This window comes from Coregonus lavaretus (assembly GCF_964263955.1).
Source record: "Coregonus lavaretus genome assembly, chromosome: 12".
NCBI lineage: Eukaryota > Metazoa > Chordata > Actinopteri > Salmoniformes > Salmonidae > Coregonus > Coregonus lavaretus.
Window position 1 is genome coordinate 13,655,531 of NC_139999.1, and position 15,906 is coordinate 13,671,436.

Here is a 15,906-nt window from a genome sequence, read left to right on the forward strand (position 1 = left end):
AGAGGCAAACAAAAAAACACCCTTTTGAGTTAAAATTGATTAAATTGAAAATAAATCTTCATGAAGTGTATGATCAAGAAGACTGAAATGAAAGGGACACATTTTCAAATGTCGCAAACACAAAAAGCTTAAAAAATGGAGATGTTACAAGATAACAGGACCTAACTACACTATTCAATATTTAAAAGCCCTCGTACATAAAGCATTACAACAAGTACATTAAATAAACTCCTAAAATGTGTGTGTGTGTATATAGATATATATATATATATATATATATAGACACAGTGAGGGGAAAAAGTATTTGATCCCCTGCTGATTTTGTACGTTTGCCCACTGACAAAGAAATGATATATAATGATCTATAATTTTAATGGTAGGTTTATTTGAACAGTGAGAGACAGAATAACAACAAAAAAATCCAGAAAAACGCATGTCAAAAATATTATAAATTAATTTGCATTTTAATGAGGGAAATAGGTATTTGACCCCCTCTCAATCAGAAAGATTTCTGGCTCCCAGGTGTCTTTTATACAGGTAACGAGCTGAGATTAGGAGCACACTCTTAAAGGGAGTGCTCTTAATCTCAGTTTGTTACCTGTATAAAAGACACCTGTCCACAGAAGCAATCAGATTCCAAACTCTCCACCATGGCCAAGACCAAATAGCTCTCCAAGGATGTCAGGGACAAGATTGTAGACCTACACAAGGCTGGAATGGGCTACAAGACCATCGGCAAGCAGCTTGGTGAGAAGGTGACAACAGTTGGTGCGATTATTCGCAAATGGAAGAAACACAAAAGAACTGTCAATCTCCCTCGGCCTGGGGCTCCATGCAAGACCTCACCTCGTGGAGTTGCAATGATCATGAGAACGGTGAGGAATCAGCCCAGAACTACACAGGACGATCTTGTCAATGATCTCAAGGCAGCTGGGACCATAGTTACCAAGAAAACAATTGGTAACACACTACGCCGTGAATGACTGAAATCCTGCAGCGCCCGTAAGGTCCCCCTGCTCAAGAAAGCACATATACAGGGTCGTCTGAAGTTCGCCAATGAAGCCGTGTTTGGAGGAGGAGGAATGCTGCCTATGACCCCAAGAACACCATCCCCACCATCAAACATGGAGGTGGAAACATTATGCTTTGGGGGTGTTTTTCTGCTAAGGGGACAGGACAACTTCACCGCATCAAAGGGACGATGGACGAGGCCATGTACCGTCAAATCTTGGGTGAGAACCTCCTTCCCTCAGCCAGGGCATTGAAAATGGGTCGTGGATGGGTATTCCAGCATGACAATGACCCAAAACACATGGCCAAGGCAACAAAGGAGTGGCTCAAGAAGAAGCACATTAAGGTCCTGGAGTGGCCTAGCCAGTCTCCAGACCTTAATCCCATAGAAAGTCTGTGGAGGGAGCTGAAGGTTTGATTTGCCAAACGTCAGCCTCAAAACCTTAATGACTTGGAGAAGATCTGCAAAGAGGAGCAGAACAAAATCCCTCCTGAGATGTGTGCAAACCTGGTGGCCAACTACAAGAAACGTCTGACCTCTGTGATTGCCAAAAAGGGTTTTGCTAAGTCATGTTTTGCAGAGGGGTCAAATACTTATTTCCCTCATTAAAATGTAAATCAATTTATAACATTTTTGACATGCGTTTTTCTGGATTTTGTTGTTGTTATTCTGTCTCTCACTGTTCAAATAAACCTACCATTAAAATGATAGACTGATCATGTCTTTGTCAGTGGGCAAACGTACAAATCAGCAGGGGATCAAATACTTTTTTCCCTCACTGTATATATATATACATATATATATATATATATATATACACACACACACTGAATATACTGTATCTATATCAGTAAGCTTATAGAGCAACACTGTCAATATGATATAGATAGTGGATATCCTGACATTGCTGAGGTATGACGTTAGGTTAGGAGGCACTTTTACTGACATCATAATGCAGTACTTTGGGTTTATTTACCAGTACGGTATGCTGTTATGAACCTAGTGAGATGAGTGGACAGCAGATATATGTTCTATAGCCATGATAAGATCGCAGGGGACAAGCAAAGCTAAAATCAGTCAGCCACCCCTCTGGGACAGTGCTCAGTGCCAAAAACAGACTCGTTTCAGACGTAGTCCACAGGGCAAACAGTGATTCCAGCCAAAGAGGTGAAGTAACAAGAAAAAGACAGAGTATAGGTTAGAAAAGTCTCACAGACATACTAACTTGCAACTGACAGAAAAACTAAACGCTTGGACTTTCCCTAGAAAAAGACTGCATGTGGATAAGTCCAGCCTCTCCAGAAATACATTACAGGAAGATCCAAAACAAAATGTTAACTTTTACCTCACTATTTCATGTCTCACACGTCACTGACATCAATTCATCAAACGGTATGGTTGTTAATCTAACACATCTGCAGTGTGAAAGTTAGAACATGAAATGAAATGATGACATTGTATCTTATGTAAAAAGCGAAGATATAGGAAAATGTAAGGGTTCACAGAGGTTGTGATATAACAAATAAAGAAATTCATGAGTAAGTAAAAACTACAGTAAACAGTAAAATATTGGGTCATTTTGAACCCAGGTACTGTAGATTGACCAATTCTTATGACAGGCATTTCATCAGAGCCACTAAATGCTTCTGCTAGGACTCGCTTAAGAGTCTGTCAGCATGGAAGTGGAAGGGAGAGAGTGAGGCTAGCGGGTACAGTACGTATGGGAGTATCCTGAGTAGGTGTGTGTGTGTTCGTTTTTTTCGTATGGGGAGAGGCTATAAGAGTTCTCTGCTTTTCTGTGACTGAGGTAGACTGAAAGGCAAAGGGACTGAGGTGAGTTGAGGTCTGAATGAGGTTTATGTGTGTCAAGTCATATTGTGAATGTCAAAAACAAATCAGAATTACACAATAAAAATAGAATAATATCATAACTGAGTAGAATGACATGTTCCTGAATAGCTAAATGCATAGCTACATTAAGGCAAAATACCTGAGGTTTTAATGAGTGTATTGAGAACATAAAGGTAAATACAAAACCTGAGTGTGGTCAGATGTCATGTCAATTGGACACTGTTGAGTTTAGACTTATTTCTGTTCATGTTAATGTCAATGTAAAATGTATTCCCATTCAAATGTACGTATATCTAACAAAATATCCCTATGTTTCTTCACAATCAGGACAGACATAAGGTAAATTGGGTCATGCCTCTTGTCCCAATAATCGCTGTTTGAAATGCATCCTTTTCTTTTTAAACCCCCTCTCCACCATCCCACCACCATTATCACCACAAACACATACACACACACACACACGCACACACACACACACACACACACACACACGTACCTGCTCACACACACACACACACACACACACACACACACACACACACACACACACACACACACACACACACACAAACACACAACATCAACCAATCTCATTCATGAGAAAGGGTTTGGGCAGTCAAACTGAATTGTCCCACGCATTGACCAAATCCTTAGTAATCAATCAACTGACCAAAGCTATGTCCATCATTGACCCAGCCTCAGGGCTGGACAGACTCCAGGCACAATAACCCAGTCAGGCCTACTGTTCTACAAAGCAGGGTTATTATCTGTTGTTTTGAATCCTTGTGACAGTGGAGGTTGGATTGTACACTCTTAGAAAAAAAGGTGCTACCAAGAACCTAAAAGGGTTCTATGGATGTCCCCATAGGAGAACCCTTTGAATAACCCTGTTTAGTTCCAGGTAGAACCCTATTTCCACAGAGGGTTCTAGATGGAACTTTAAAATGGTTCTACCTGGAACCAAAAAGTGTTCTACCTAGAACCAAAAAGGGTTCTCCTATGGGGACAGCCAAAGAATCCTTTTGGAACCCTTTTTTCTAAGAGTGTACACCTCTTTGTCTCTGCCCAAACCTTGAGGTAGTTCTGTGGCACATTGTCTATTCCCCCTCCGCCTCTTCTTGGGCTGGAGCCTGAGATGGTGACGCCTCAGTGGGTAAAGACTGTGACTGTGAGGGGCCCTCCTCGGTTTCTTCTGAAGGACCCTGTGACAAGACACAAAAATACAGACATTAGTATGTACAGGTATGTGTGCGTGTGTGAGAGAGAGAGTGCCCGCGTGCGCATGTGTTTGTGTAATGAGTAATGATATACTTGTATGAGTGTGTAAAGGAGTGAGTCTGTACATGTGGGGAAATAGGTCTGTACGTGAGACCAAGAAATGCTAGGGAGAAGACGGTTATGTCAGGAAACCAAGAAGACAGGGGAAGAGAGCGGTTATATCAGGTTTCCCCTCTCAGCATTGACTCATTCGTCCCCTTCGCGTGTCTGTGTCTGAACGAGGGAGTCTGTCTACGGTTTCAGTTCTTAATGTGTTTTAACTTCTTTGAAACTTGGTTCTGCAGTGAAGATTGTGATAAGATGGATGAGGATGTTGCATGACATTGGCCTCTTTTTGTGCCAGTGTTTTTGTAATCCGTTGATTCTCTGAAAGAAGGTGCTGTATGAACAGAAGTTCATATTCACCTCCATGAAAGTAGTGCTCAAGTACAATAGGTAAGAGTATAAATACTTAGGTAAGTACTTAGGTAAGAGTATAAATTGAAGAATAAAAAACATAATATGACCTATTATGGTGGACTCACTCTTACCTGCTGTTCCTGGACTACTTCTTGAACTACTCTCTGAGGCTGTGGAGAAGAATAAAAGTGACAGAAAGAGAAGAGAGAAAACATTGGAGAAAGGTTGTTCAATCAATCAGTCAAACTCTCCATTGCATAATGCAGGCCAGGGGTTGACAACTTCAATCGTCAAGGGCTGCAATGTTTGACTTGTAATCAGTGAATGATTTAGACCAGGGCTATTCAACTCTTACCCTACGAGGACCGGAGCCTGCTTGTTTTCTGTTCTACCTGATAATGAATTGCATCCACATGGTGTCCCAGGTCTAAATCAGTCACTGATTAGATGGGAACAATGAAAAGCAATGGAACTGGCTTTGAGGTCCAGAGTTGAGTTTGAGGGATTTAGACCAAGGATGGGCAACTCAGTTGGGGTCTCAAATTACTGTTGAGAGTTAGAATAGCAGAATACACAAGGTGCAATTTGAAAATGTGGTTGTGCATCAGCAGTTTCTCTCTTGTTATATCAGTCACTGACAGTCACTCAATTAGCCCATTTCAGCAAAAATGTTTTGATTGGTAAGTCAGTCTAGTCAGCCTAAACTTGTAGTAATCATGGTTGAATTACCGACCAGGAGGCCCCCATTGATTTTGTTAGTCACTCTCACTCAGATATCATATCTCTCCTCCATATGGGGACCTCCATTAGGACCGGTTCTGACTGCATGTGTTGGCATGGATGTGGGTAAGCAGACCCACGAGCCACTGCGGCCCCTAATGATTAGTTCAGATTTTTTGTGGCCCCCACCCCCATCAAAGTGCCCATGCCTGATTTAGACCTAGGACACCAGGTTAGGGGATGCTCCTGCCAATCACTGACACCAATCAGGAAAAACTGGAAAAACCCAATGGAAAAACCCATTGGTCTAAACCATTGGGGGGTGGGGGGCTACTAAGTTAACATATGGAATTGTTATAAGGTGGTCATACCATGGATCATTTAGCTATTGGATTTGGAATTTAGGACCCCTTTAGGTATCTTTTTGTGTTGTGAATTTGCCCATAGCCCATAGAAACGCATTTACACATTTATAAATGACAAAACAGACAGTCAAAAAATAAATCATGAGGAATAAGGTTTTGAAGGAGATATAAGAAAGATCAGGAAATATATATTTATATTTGGGACATATATTTAACCCCTTTTTTGGGGGGGCACAAAACTACTTCCATACTTTCATTCATTTTTGATAACGGTACCTGGTTACCTTCAGAGTCCAGTGACACTTATGGGGGTTGTAGAGCAAAACGGAGAACAACATGGTGTTTGTGAGAGGCTCCTCTTTCAAAAGTTGGGTCATACAGTGGCTTGCGAAAGTATTCACCCCCTTGGCAGTTTTCCTATTTTGTTGCCTTACAACCTGGAATTAAAATGGATTTTGTTGGGGGTTTGTATCATTTGATTTACACAACATGCCTACCACTTTGAAGATGCAAAATATTTTTTATTATGAAACAAACAAGAAATAATACAAAAAAACTGAAAACTTCAGCGTGCATAACTATTCACCACCCCAAAGTCAATACTTTGTAGAGCCACCTTTTGCTGCAATTACAGCTGCAAGTCTCTTGGGGTATGTCTCTATAAGCTTGGCACATCTAGCCACTGGGATTTTTGCCCATTCTTCAAGGCAAACCTGCTCCAGCTCCTTCAAGTTGGATGGGTTCTGCTGGTGTACAGCAATCTTTAAGTCATACCACAGATTCTCAATTGGATTGAGGTCTGGGCTTTGACTAGGCCATTCCAAGACATTTAAATGTTTCCCCTTAAACCACTCGAGTGTTGCTTTAGCAGTATGCTTAGGGTCATTGTCCTGCTGGAAGGTGAACCTCCGCCCCAGTCTCAAATCTCTGGAAGACTGAAACAGGTTTCCCTCAAGAATTTCCCTGTATTTAGCGCCATCCATCATTCCTTCAATTCTGACCAGTTTCCCAGTCCCTGCCGATGCTGCCACCACCATGCTTCACTGTGGGGATGGTGTTCTCGGGGTGATGAGAGGTGTTGGGTTTGCGCCAGACGTAACGTTTTCCTTGATGGCCAAAAAGCTAAATTTTAGTCTCATCTGACCAGAGTACCTTCTTCCATATGTTTGGGGAGTCTCCCACATGGCTTTTGGCAAACACCAAACGTGTTTGCTTATTTTTCTATTTAAGCAATGGCTTTTTTTCTGGCCACTCTCCGTAAAGCCCAGCTCTGTGGAGTGTACGGCTTAAAGTGGTCCTATGGACAGATACTCCAATCTCCGCTGTGGAGCTTTGCAGCTCCTTCAGGGTTATCTTTGGTCTCTTTGTTGCCTCTCTGATTAATGCACTCCTTGCCTGGTCCGTGAGTTTTGGTGGGCGGCCCTCTCTTGGCAGGTTTGTTGTGGTGCCAAATTCTTTCCATTTTAAAATAATGGATTTAATGGTGCTCTGTGGAATATTCAAAGTTTCTGATATTTTTTTATAACCCAACCCTGATCTGTACTTCTCCACAACTTTGTCCCTGACCTGTTTGGAGAGCTCCTTGGTCTTCATGGTGCCACTTGCTTGGTGGTGCCCCTTGCTTAGTGGTGTTGCAGACTCTGGGGCCTTTCAGAACAGGTGAGATCATGTGACAGATCATGTGACACTTAGATTGCACACAGGTGGACTTTATTTAACTAATTATGTGACTTCTGATGGCAATTGGTTGCACCAGATCTTATTTAGGGGCTTCATAGCAAAGGGGGTGAATACATATGCACGCACCACTTTTCCGTTATTTATTTTTTAGAATTTTTTGAAACAGGTTAATTTTTTTCATTTCACTTCACCAATTTGGACTATTTTGTGTATGTCCATTACATGAAATCCAAATAAAAATCCATTTAAATTACAGGTTGTAATGCAACAAAATAGGAAAAACGCCAAGGGGGATGAATACTTTTGCAAGGCACTGTATTAGTTTGTAGCCCAAATGGTTCGGACGCTACAGACAGAAGTTGGCACACCGACTCTATCGACTTCAGATGACTCCTGTGAGGCTTCTGGGGGTCGTAGAGCAAAACAGAGAAACCGTTCGGACACGACAGACGTTTTTGTGAGAAGACCGATTTTCGGGATGTCTCCTGGTCTGACAAACAGCGCTTTAGCTCTGCCACTTTCCACCGCAGATGCGGAAGGCCAACATAGGCGGATGCGGTTGATTGAGATGCAGCCCATGCAAAACCAGATATCTCTAGCTAAAACAGACTCTTTTTATTTTTTTATTTTTTTTATTTAACCAGGTAAGCCAGTTGAGAACAAGTTCTCATTTACAACTGCGACCTGGCCAAGATAAAGCAAAGCAGTGTGATAAAAACAACAACAACACAGAGTTACATATGGAATAAACAAAAACGTACAGTCAATAACACAATAGAAAATAGAAAATGTATATACAGTGTGTGCAAATGTAGTAAGTTATGGAGGTAAGGCAATAAATAGGCCATAGTGCAAAATAATTACAATTTAGTATTAACACTGGAGTGATAGATGTGCAGAAGATGATGTGCAAATAGAGATACTGGGGTGCAAATGAGCAAAATAAATAACAATGTAAATAACAATATGGGGATGAGGTAGTTGGGTGGGCTAATTACAGATGGGCTGTGTACAGGTACAGTGATCGGTAAGCTTCTCTGACAACTGATGCTTAAAGTTAATGAGGGAGATAAGTGTCTCCAGTTTAAGAGATTTTTGCAGTTCGTTCCAGTCATTTGCAGCAGAGAACTGGAAGGAATGGCGGCCAAAGGAGGTGTTGGCTTTGGGGATGACCAGTGAGATATACCTGCTGGAGCGCATACTACGGGTGGGTGTTGCTATGGTGACCATTGAGCTAAGATAAGGCGGGGATTTGCCTAGAAGTGATTTATAGATGACCTGGAGCCAGTGGGTTTGGTGACGAATATGTAGTGAGGGCCAGCCAACGAGAGCGTACAGGTCACAATGGTGGGTAGTATATGGGGCTTTGGTGACAAAACGGATGGCACTGTGATAGACTACATCCAATTTCCTGAGTTGAGTGTTGGAAGCTATTTTGTAAATGACATCGCCGAAGTCAAGGATCGGTAGGATAGTCAGTTTTACGAGGGCATGTTTAGCAGCATGAGTGAAGGAGGATTTGTTGCGAAACAGGAAGCCGATTCTAGATTTAACTTTGGATTGGAGATGCTTAATGTGAGTCTGGAAGGAGAGTTTATGGTCTAACCAGACACCTAGGTATTTGTAGTGGTCCACATATTCTAAGTCAGACCCGCCGAGAGTAGTGATTCTCTTATGGATGTTTTAAGGCAGCGCTTCCCTAACTTGGCCCTGGGGACCCCAAGGGGTGTACATTTTGTTTTTTGCCCTAGCACTACACAGCTGATTCAAATAATCAACTAATCATAAAACTTTGATCATTTGAATTAGCTGTGTAGTGCTAGGGCAAAAAACTAAATGTACACCCCTTGGGGTTCCATGGACCAAGATTGTGAAACACTGCCTTAAGGACTGAAGTTGTGCATCCCTAGAATATAAAGAGAGATAGGAGTCTAGGGGCATACATTTGAGGTGCGTATCGGTAGGCCTCATTACATGTGTGTGTGTTAGTCCCATACCCATTTTCTTGGCCGGCCACGCGGTCTTCTCTCCCCGACAGGCTCTACATTCTGACACAGAAAGGATGGAGGATAAAGCAGAGATGATTGTATTGTTTATTATATACAGTGGGGGAAAAAAGTATTTAGTCAGCCACCAATTGTGCAAGTTCTCCCACTTAAAAAGATGAGAGAGGCCTGTAATTTTCATCATAGGTACACGTCAACTATGACAGACAAATAACAAAAGTTTCTCAATACTTTGTTATATACCCTTTGTTGGCAATGACACAGGTCAAACGTTTTCTGTAAGTCTTCACAAGGTTTTCACACACTGTTGCTGGTATTTTGGCCCATTCCTCCATGCAGATCTCCTCTAGAGCAGTGATGTTTTGGGGCTGTCGCTGGGCAACACGGACTTTCAACTCCCTCCAAAGATTTTCTATGGGGTTGAGATCTGGAGACTGGCTAGGCCACTCCAGGACCTTGAAATGCTTCTTACGAAGCCACTCCTTTGTTGCCCGGGCGGTGTGTTTGGGATCATTGTCATGCTGAATGACCCAGCCACGTTTCATCTTCAATGCCCTTGCTGATGGAAGGAGGTTTTCACTCAAAATCTCACGATACATGGCCCCATTCATTCTTTCCTTTACACGGATCAGTCGTCCTGGTCCCTTTGCAGAAAAACAGCCCCAAAGCATGATGTTTCCACCCCCATGCTTCACAGTAGGTATGGTGTTCTTTGGATGCAACTCAGCATTCTTTGTCCTCCAAACACGACATGTTGAGTTTTTACCAAAAAGTTATATTTTGGTTTCATCTGACCATATGACATTCTCCCAATCCTCTTCTGGATCATCCAAATGCACTCTAGCAAACTTCAGACGGGCCTGGACATGTACTGGCTTAAGCAGGGGGACACGTCTGGCACTGCAGGATTTGAGTCCCTGGCGGCATAGTGTGTTACTGATGGTAGGCTTTGTTACTTTGCTTCCAGCTCTCTGCAGGTCATTCACTAGGTCCCCCCGTGTGGTTCTGGGATTTTTGCTCACCGTTCTTGTGATCATTTTGACCCCACGGGGTCGAGGGAGATTATCAGTGGTCTTGTATGTCTTCCATTTCCTAATAATTGCTCCCACAGTTGATTTCTTCAAACCAAGCTGCTTACCTATTGCAGATACAGTCTTCCCAGCCTGGTGCAGGTCTACAATTTTGTTTCTGGTTCCTTTGACAGCTCTTTGGTCTTGGCCATAGTGGAGTTTGGAGTGTGACTGTTTGAGGTTGTGGACAGGTGTCTTTTATACTGATAACAAGTTCAAACAGGTGCCATTAATACAGGTAACGAGTGGAGGACAGGGGAGCCTCTTAAAGAAGAAGTTACAGGTCTGTGAGAGCCAGAAATCTTGCTTGTTTGTAGGTGACCAAATACTTATTTTCCACCATAATTTGCAAATAAATTAATTAAAAATCCTACAATGTGATTTTCTGGATTTTTTTTCTCAATTTGTCTGTCATAGTTGACTGTACCTATGATGAAAATTACAAGCCTCTCTCATCTTTTTAAGTGGGAGAACTTGCACAATTGTTGGCTGACTAAATACTTTTTTCCCCCCACTGTACACATAATGTCTACTCCACAACCCTATTGCTACAGTTGTTATTTTCTGTTCAGCTCCTGTGCCTCGTTGGACTCTTTGTTTTTATTGCATATTTCATGTTAACTATATCCATGAACATAAGAGGATGATCTTACCTTGGGTGTGGCACGAGGGCTCTTGTTCTTGCTTCCTCTGGGTCGTCCTCTCGGCCTCTTTGGAGTTGGGGGGCCAGTGGGCTCCTGGGGAGAGATTCAGCAAAATAAGGAACGGTCACATGGTTGTCACTCTGACTGTATCCACAGCCAAAGCAGCCGTGCTCCACACTATTCAATAACACTGCATAGAAAAACCTATGCCAGACTACAGTTGTTAAAATTTGCATTTGGGTTGCTGATTATGATAGGGTGATATATTTCAGTTGTAATATTATTGTGTCATATACAGATTCAGGATCTTAATTTGATCACCCTGTTGCAGGAGAACTTTCCTACAATACAGGATATTTTTTTGTGTATTTGAGGTATAAAAAGGCTTATGAAGTTTGTAATTTCCACTTTGAAATTTCAGACTTGATATTCCCTTATGAAAAATGTATCAACCCCTATAAAATGTTTCACTAATTATAATCCACATAATTATTCACATTTCCTGTTGCTGCAGGATTATTTTCCTGCTCATCAAACTGGCTCAAATTAAGATCCTACATCTGTAGGGTCCTGTACAGTGCATGAAGTATGTATGTGGAGGGTGCTGTGGTGGTCCAACCTCCTGTTGTTTCCGTGGGCGACCCCGGCCCCTGCGTGGAGGTGTAGAGGCAGGTGATCGGGCCACGCCTGGCTGTGGTGACGGCTCCTTGGTCCCACTGTTGCTCATCCCTGTGTCTGTCCACCAGCGCAGTGAGAGGGGGGTGTGGGCATGGACACCCAGAGCTCAGGCCTCAGGGCAGAGGGTTAGGGATGGGCAGACTTAAACGGCAGGGGGTGGGACACCTGGGAAGTAAAAGGGGGCCTCAGGTTAGCTAGTCTCTGTTGGGCGATCTCTTTCTAGTAGGCCTATTGTAAAGACATATATAGTTTATACTGTCGTGCATAATCTGTGTATTGTCCCAATGTGACTAGGGGCTGGACAATGTGATACAAACACACTTTTCCCCCTTTCTCTCTGCACCTCATAAAATCATAATGAAAAGGCCACACTGCTTTTGTCTTGCAGTCAGTCCCAGAGCAAGTGTGAGAACTGCTTAATATAAACCTTTGCACCAGCCATCGAAGGTTCATCTGGACACAGACAGGGGTTTGGCATACGTAGTGAAACATGAGCTCAGTCTGCAGTAACTATAAGTAGCACAAATATTCACAACTCAGTATCCCATCCAACATTTAGATCTAATCCATCCTCCATCCAGTCTGTACCGGTTACTACTAGTTATCTACTGTATGTCTGTGAGGCTATATTTACAGTGGCTTGCGAAAGTATTCACCCCCCTTGGCATTTTTCCTAATTTGTTGCCTTACAACCTGGAATTAAAATGGGGGTTTGTATCATTTGATTTACACAACATGCCTACCACTTTGAAGATGCAAAATAAATTTTTTTCTCAATTGGATTGAGGTCTGGGCTTTGACTAGGCCATTCCAAGACATTTAAATGTTTCCCCTTAAACCACTCGAGTGTTGCTTTAGCAGTATGCTTAGGGTCATTGTCCTGCTGGAAGGTGAACCTCCGTCCCAGTCTCAAATCTCTGGAAGACTGAAACAGGTTTCCCTCAAGAATTTCCCTGTATTTAGCGCCATCCATCATTCCTTCAATTCTGACCAGTTTCTCAGTCCCTGCCGATGAAAAACATCCCCACAGCATGATGCTGTCACCACCATGCTTCACTGTGGGGATGGTGTTCTCGGGGTGATGAGAGGTGTTGTGTTTGCGCCAGACATAGCGTTTTCCTTGATGGCCAAAAAGCTCAATTTTAGTCTCATCTGACCAGAGTACCTTCTTCCATATGTTTGGAGAGTCTCCCACATGGCTTTTGGTGAACACCAAACGTGTTTGCTTATTTATTTTTTTAAGCAATGGCTTTTTTCTGGCCACTCTTCCGTAAAGCCCAGCTCTGTGGAGTGTCTGGCTTAAAGTGGTCCAATGGACAGATACTCCAATCTCCGCTGTGGAGCTTTGCAGCTCCTTCAGGGTTATCTTTGGTCTCTTTGTTGCCTCTCTGATTAATGCACTCCTTGCCTGATCCGTGAGTTTTGGTGGGCGGCCCTCTCTTGGCAGGTTTGTTGTGGTGCCAAATTCTTTCCATTTTTTAATAATGGATTTAATCGTGCTCTGTGGTATGTTCAAAGTTTCTGATATTTTTTTATAACCTAACCCTGATCTGTACTTCTCCACAACTTTGTCCCTGACCTGTTTGGAGAGCTCCTTGGTCTTCATGGTGCTACTTGCTTGGTGGTGCCCCTTGCTTAGTGGTGTTGCAGACTCTGGGGCCTTTCAGAACAGGTGAGATCATGTGACAGATCATGTGACACTTAGATTGCACACAGGTGGACTTTATCTAACTAATTATGTGACTTCTGAAGGTAATTGGTTGCACCAGATCTTATTTAGGGGCTTCATAGCAAAGGGGGTGAATACATTTGCATGCACCACTTTTCTGTTATTTATTTTTTAGAATTTTTTGAAACAAGTTATTTTTTTCATTTCATTTCACCAATTTGGACTATTTTGTGTATGTCCATTACATTAAATCCAAATTAAAATCAATTTAAATTACAGGTTGTCATGCAACAAAATAGGAAAAACACCAAGGGGGATGAATACTTTTGCAAGGCACTGTATAGGCTACATGCATGTGTGTTGACATATTTGTTAGAGTATGTGAGTATACAGTGCTTTCAACATGGTTACTTTGTACTTATAATAATAATAATAATATGCCATTTAGCAGACGCTTTTATCCAAAGCGACTTACAGTCGTGCGTGCATACATTTTTTTGTGTATGGGTGGTCCTTGAGCTCATATATGCCTCATATATGCCTCTAATCTAATATCACCTTCCAAATCGAATACTGTATCACCTTCCAAATCAAATACCACCTTCCAAATAAAATATCACCTTCCAAATCAAATATCCCCTTCCAAATCAAATATCCCCTTCCAAATCAAATATTGTCTGCACTTTGCATACATATATTGGAGGCTACAATTCAGTGCTAAATATTTTGCTGCTACACAGTTTACTTTTGTTCATGTCACTAATAACTAAAAACTAATGTACACTCTTAATGCAGAGTAGAGGGAGTAAAAGACACTCAATTGATTTGAATAATGTAATTCTGCGTTTCATTATTTCATTAATTAATTGTGTTGTTAATTTTGACTGATTATAGAAACGTGTAGAACAGAATCAGAATTCCAAGCTCAAACTCATGCACAGACCAATCAAAAACGGGATCTATCCTCTGTGTTGCATTGATATACACTGTTGCTTTTTTCTGTACCAACAAATGCATTTAAGCAGGAAGTTGGGAGCTGAATTTGTCGTCTGCAGGAGTAGGCTACAATGTTTCTAAACACAGGTGAAGTATATGAACAGATACTTTTGCATAGCAGGAGACGATTCGTTTAACTATGTTATTGGCAGTGAACTAGGAGGACTGAATGTACTTTTGTTCCATATGGGCGGCAACTGCAACCATAAAAACACATTCTGTGCATTCTTTTAAAACTACCAAAATGTGTGTCAGGCAGCCTACATTCGAGCTGTCACATCTCTTATGGAAGACTTTTAAAATGTCACTTTGGACAGTAAACAAATTAGGTCCAGTTGACTTAAAAGGCGCCACTTACCACCATAAGATATAAGATATAGGTTAGAGCAGTGGTATGGTGTACAATGGAGCAGGACTAACATTGGGCAGAGAAAAGTCAACTATTTGTGCATTTTTATCTTTATAGCCTATTCTATATAGTATACCTACACTGCATCGAGAATACATGTTTAATTGGGATATTCAATGAATTTTACATAATTATTACGTAATCTGTATGAGTTTATTTTAATTTACAACCGGCGCGAAAGCCATGTCTTTACAGCAGAAGATGCACGGAGAGAGAAAATCATATCGAATCGGATCGAAGGACAACAGTTTGTCTGCGGGTAATCGTTGTCCTTAATCTGAATGATCTGAATACACGATTGAGTAGTAACACATTAATCAAATTGAAGAGCAAAATAGCAACAATGTTATTGTAGAAAATGAAACGATAGCCTGTAGGCAGGCCTATGGGAAGGGTAAAATGTTTTACCTACCTTGCTCTCACCAGCTGGTTTTATTGTTAAACTAGACTTCCTAATAAAAACACCGATGGAATTGTAGGCAAGTTTACTATTCAGTCTGTATTTTATTCTTACGATTTCTTAATCTTACAGACAGTCGCCTTCAATAAAGTTTACCTTGGAATTAACTAACAATCTGTCTCCTTTCTTTATCCCCCCTTTCTTTCTCTCTCCCTCTTCCCCTCCCTCCTTTCCTCTATCTCACCCAGTCTGTGTGTGATCTTACGTTTGTCTGTCGTATCCTCGTAGTCACGAATACCCCAGTTGAAGTATGATGGGGGTTGGAGCTGGAGCATATAGGAACATTGCATACTTTCTCTACCATAGAGAAGGAGGGGTGAAACAGTCGAACACGCCCCTTGCTCAGTGGACCACCCACTTGTGAGTAGTAGGCATCATACAGATGTAGGATCTTAATTTGATCACCCTGTTACAGGAGAACTTTCCAGCAATGCAGGACATTTTAAACTTGAACTATATTTTAGGTTTAAAAAGGCTTATGAAGTTTGTAATTTCCACTTTGAAATTTCAGACTTGATTTTACCTTACGAAAAATGTAGCAACCCCTACAAAAATGTCCAATAATTATAATCCACATAATAATTCATATTTCCCATTGCTGCAGGATTATTTTCCTGCTGTATCAATCTGGCTCAAATTAAGATCCTACATCTGTAGGCTACACTACGC

General features: G+C 41.7%; 1 protein-coding gene across 2 annotated transcripts; it reads right to left on the minus strand.

Annotated features, from left to right (window-relative positions):
• Nucleotides 1-1,812: 1,812 nt before the first annotated feature.
• Nucleotides 1,813-15,519, minus strand: LOC311138373 (uncharacterized protein). Of its 2 annotated transcripts, none has more exons than XM_084173036.1 (6): nt 15,443-15,519; nt 11,645-11,868; nt 11,035-11,118; nt 9,303-9,353; nt 4,672-4,710; nt 1,813-4,065 (listed from the first exon to the last, which is right to left on the minus strand). In XM_084173036.1, the coding sequence occupies exons 2-6, from the start codon at nt 11,750-11,752 to the stop codon at nt 3,961-3,963; spliced, it is 387 nt and encodes a 128-aa protein (XP_084029162.1). In that variant the 5' UTR covers nt 11,753-11,868; nt 15,443-15,519; the 3' UTR covers nt 1,813-3,960. The 2 variants fall into 2 exon arrangements, with proteins under 2 accessions (XP_084029162.1, XP_084029163.1); XM_084173037.1 differs by lacking the exon at nt 15,443-15,519 and adding an exon at nt 15,190-15,434.
• Nucleotides 15,520-15,906: the final 387 nt, after the last annotated feature.

Excerpts from the sequence above, each read along its gene's own strand:
- LOC311138373 (XM_084173036.1), bottom strand. The coding sequence starts at position 11,752 with ATGAGCAACAGTGGGACCAAGGAGCCGTCACCACAGCCAGGCGTGGCC. Across the intron at positions 11,119-11,644 it reads GCCCACGGAAACAACAGGAG|GAGCCCACTGGCCCCCCAAC; the intron begins GTTGGACCACCA and ends ATCTCTCCCCAG. Across the intron at positions 9,354-11,034 it reads GCCCTCGTGCCACACCCAAG|AATGTAGAGCCTGTCGGGGA; the intron begins GTAAGATCATCC and ends TTTCTGTGTCAG.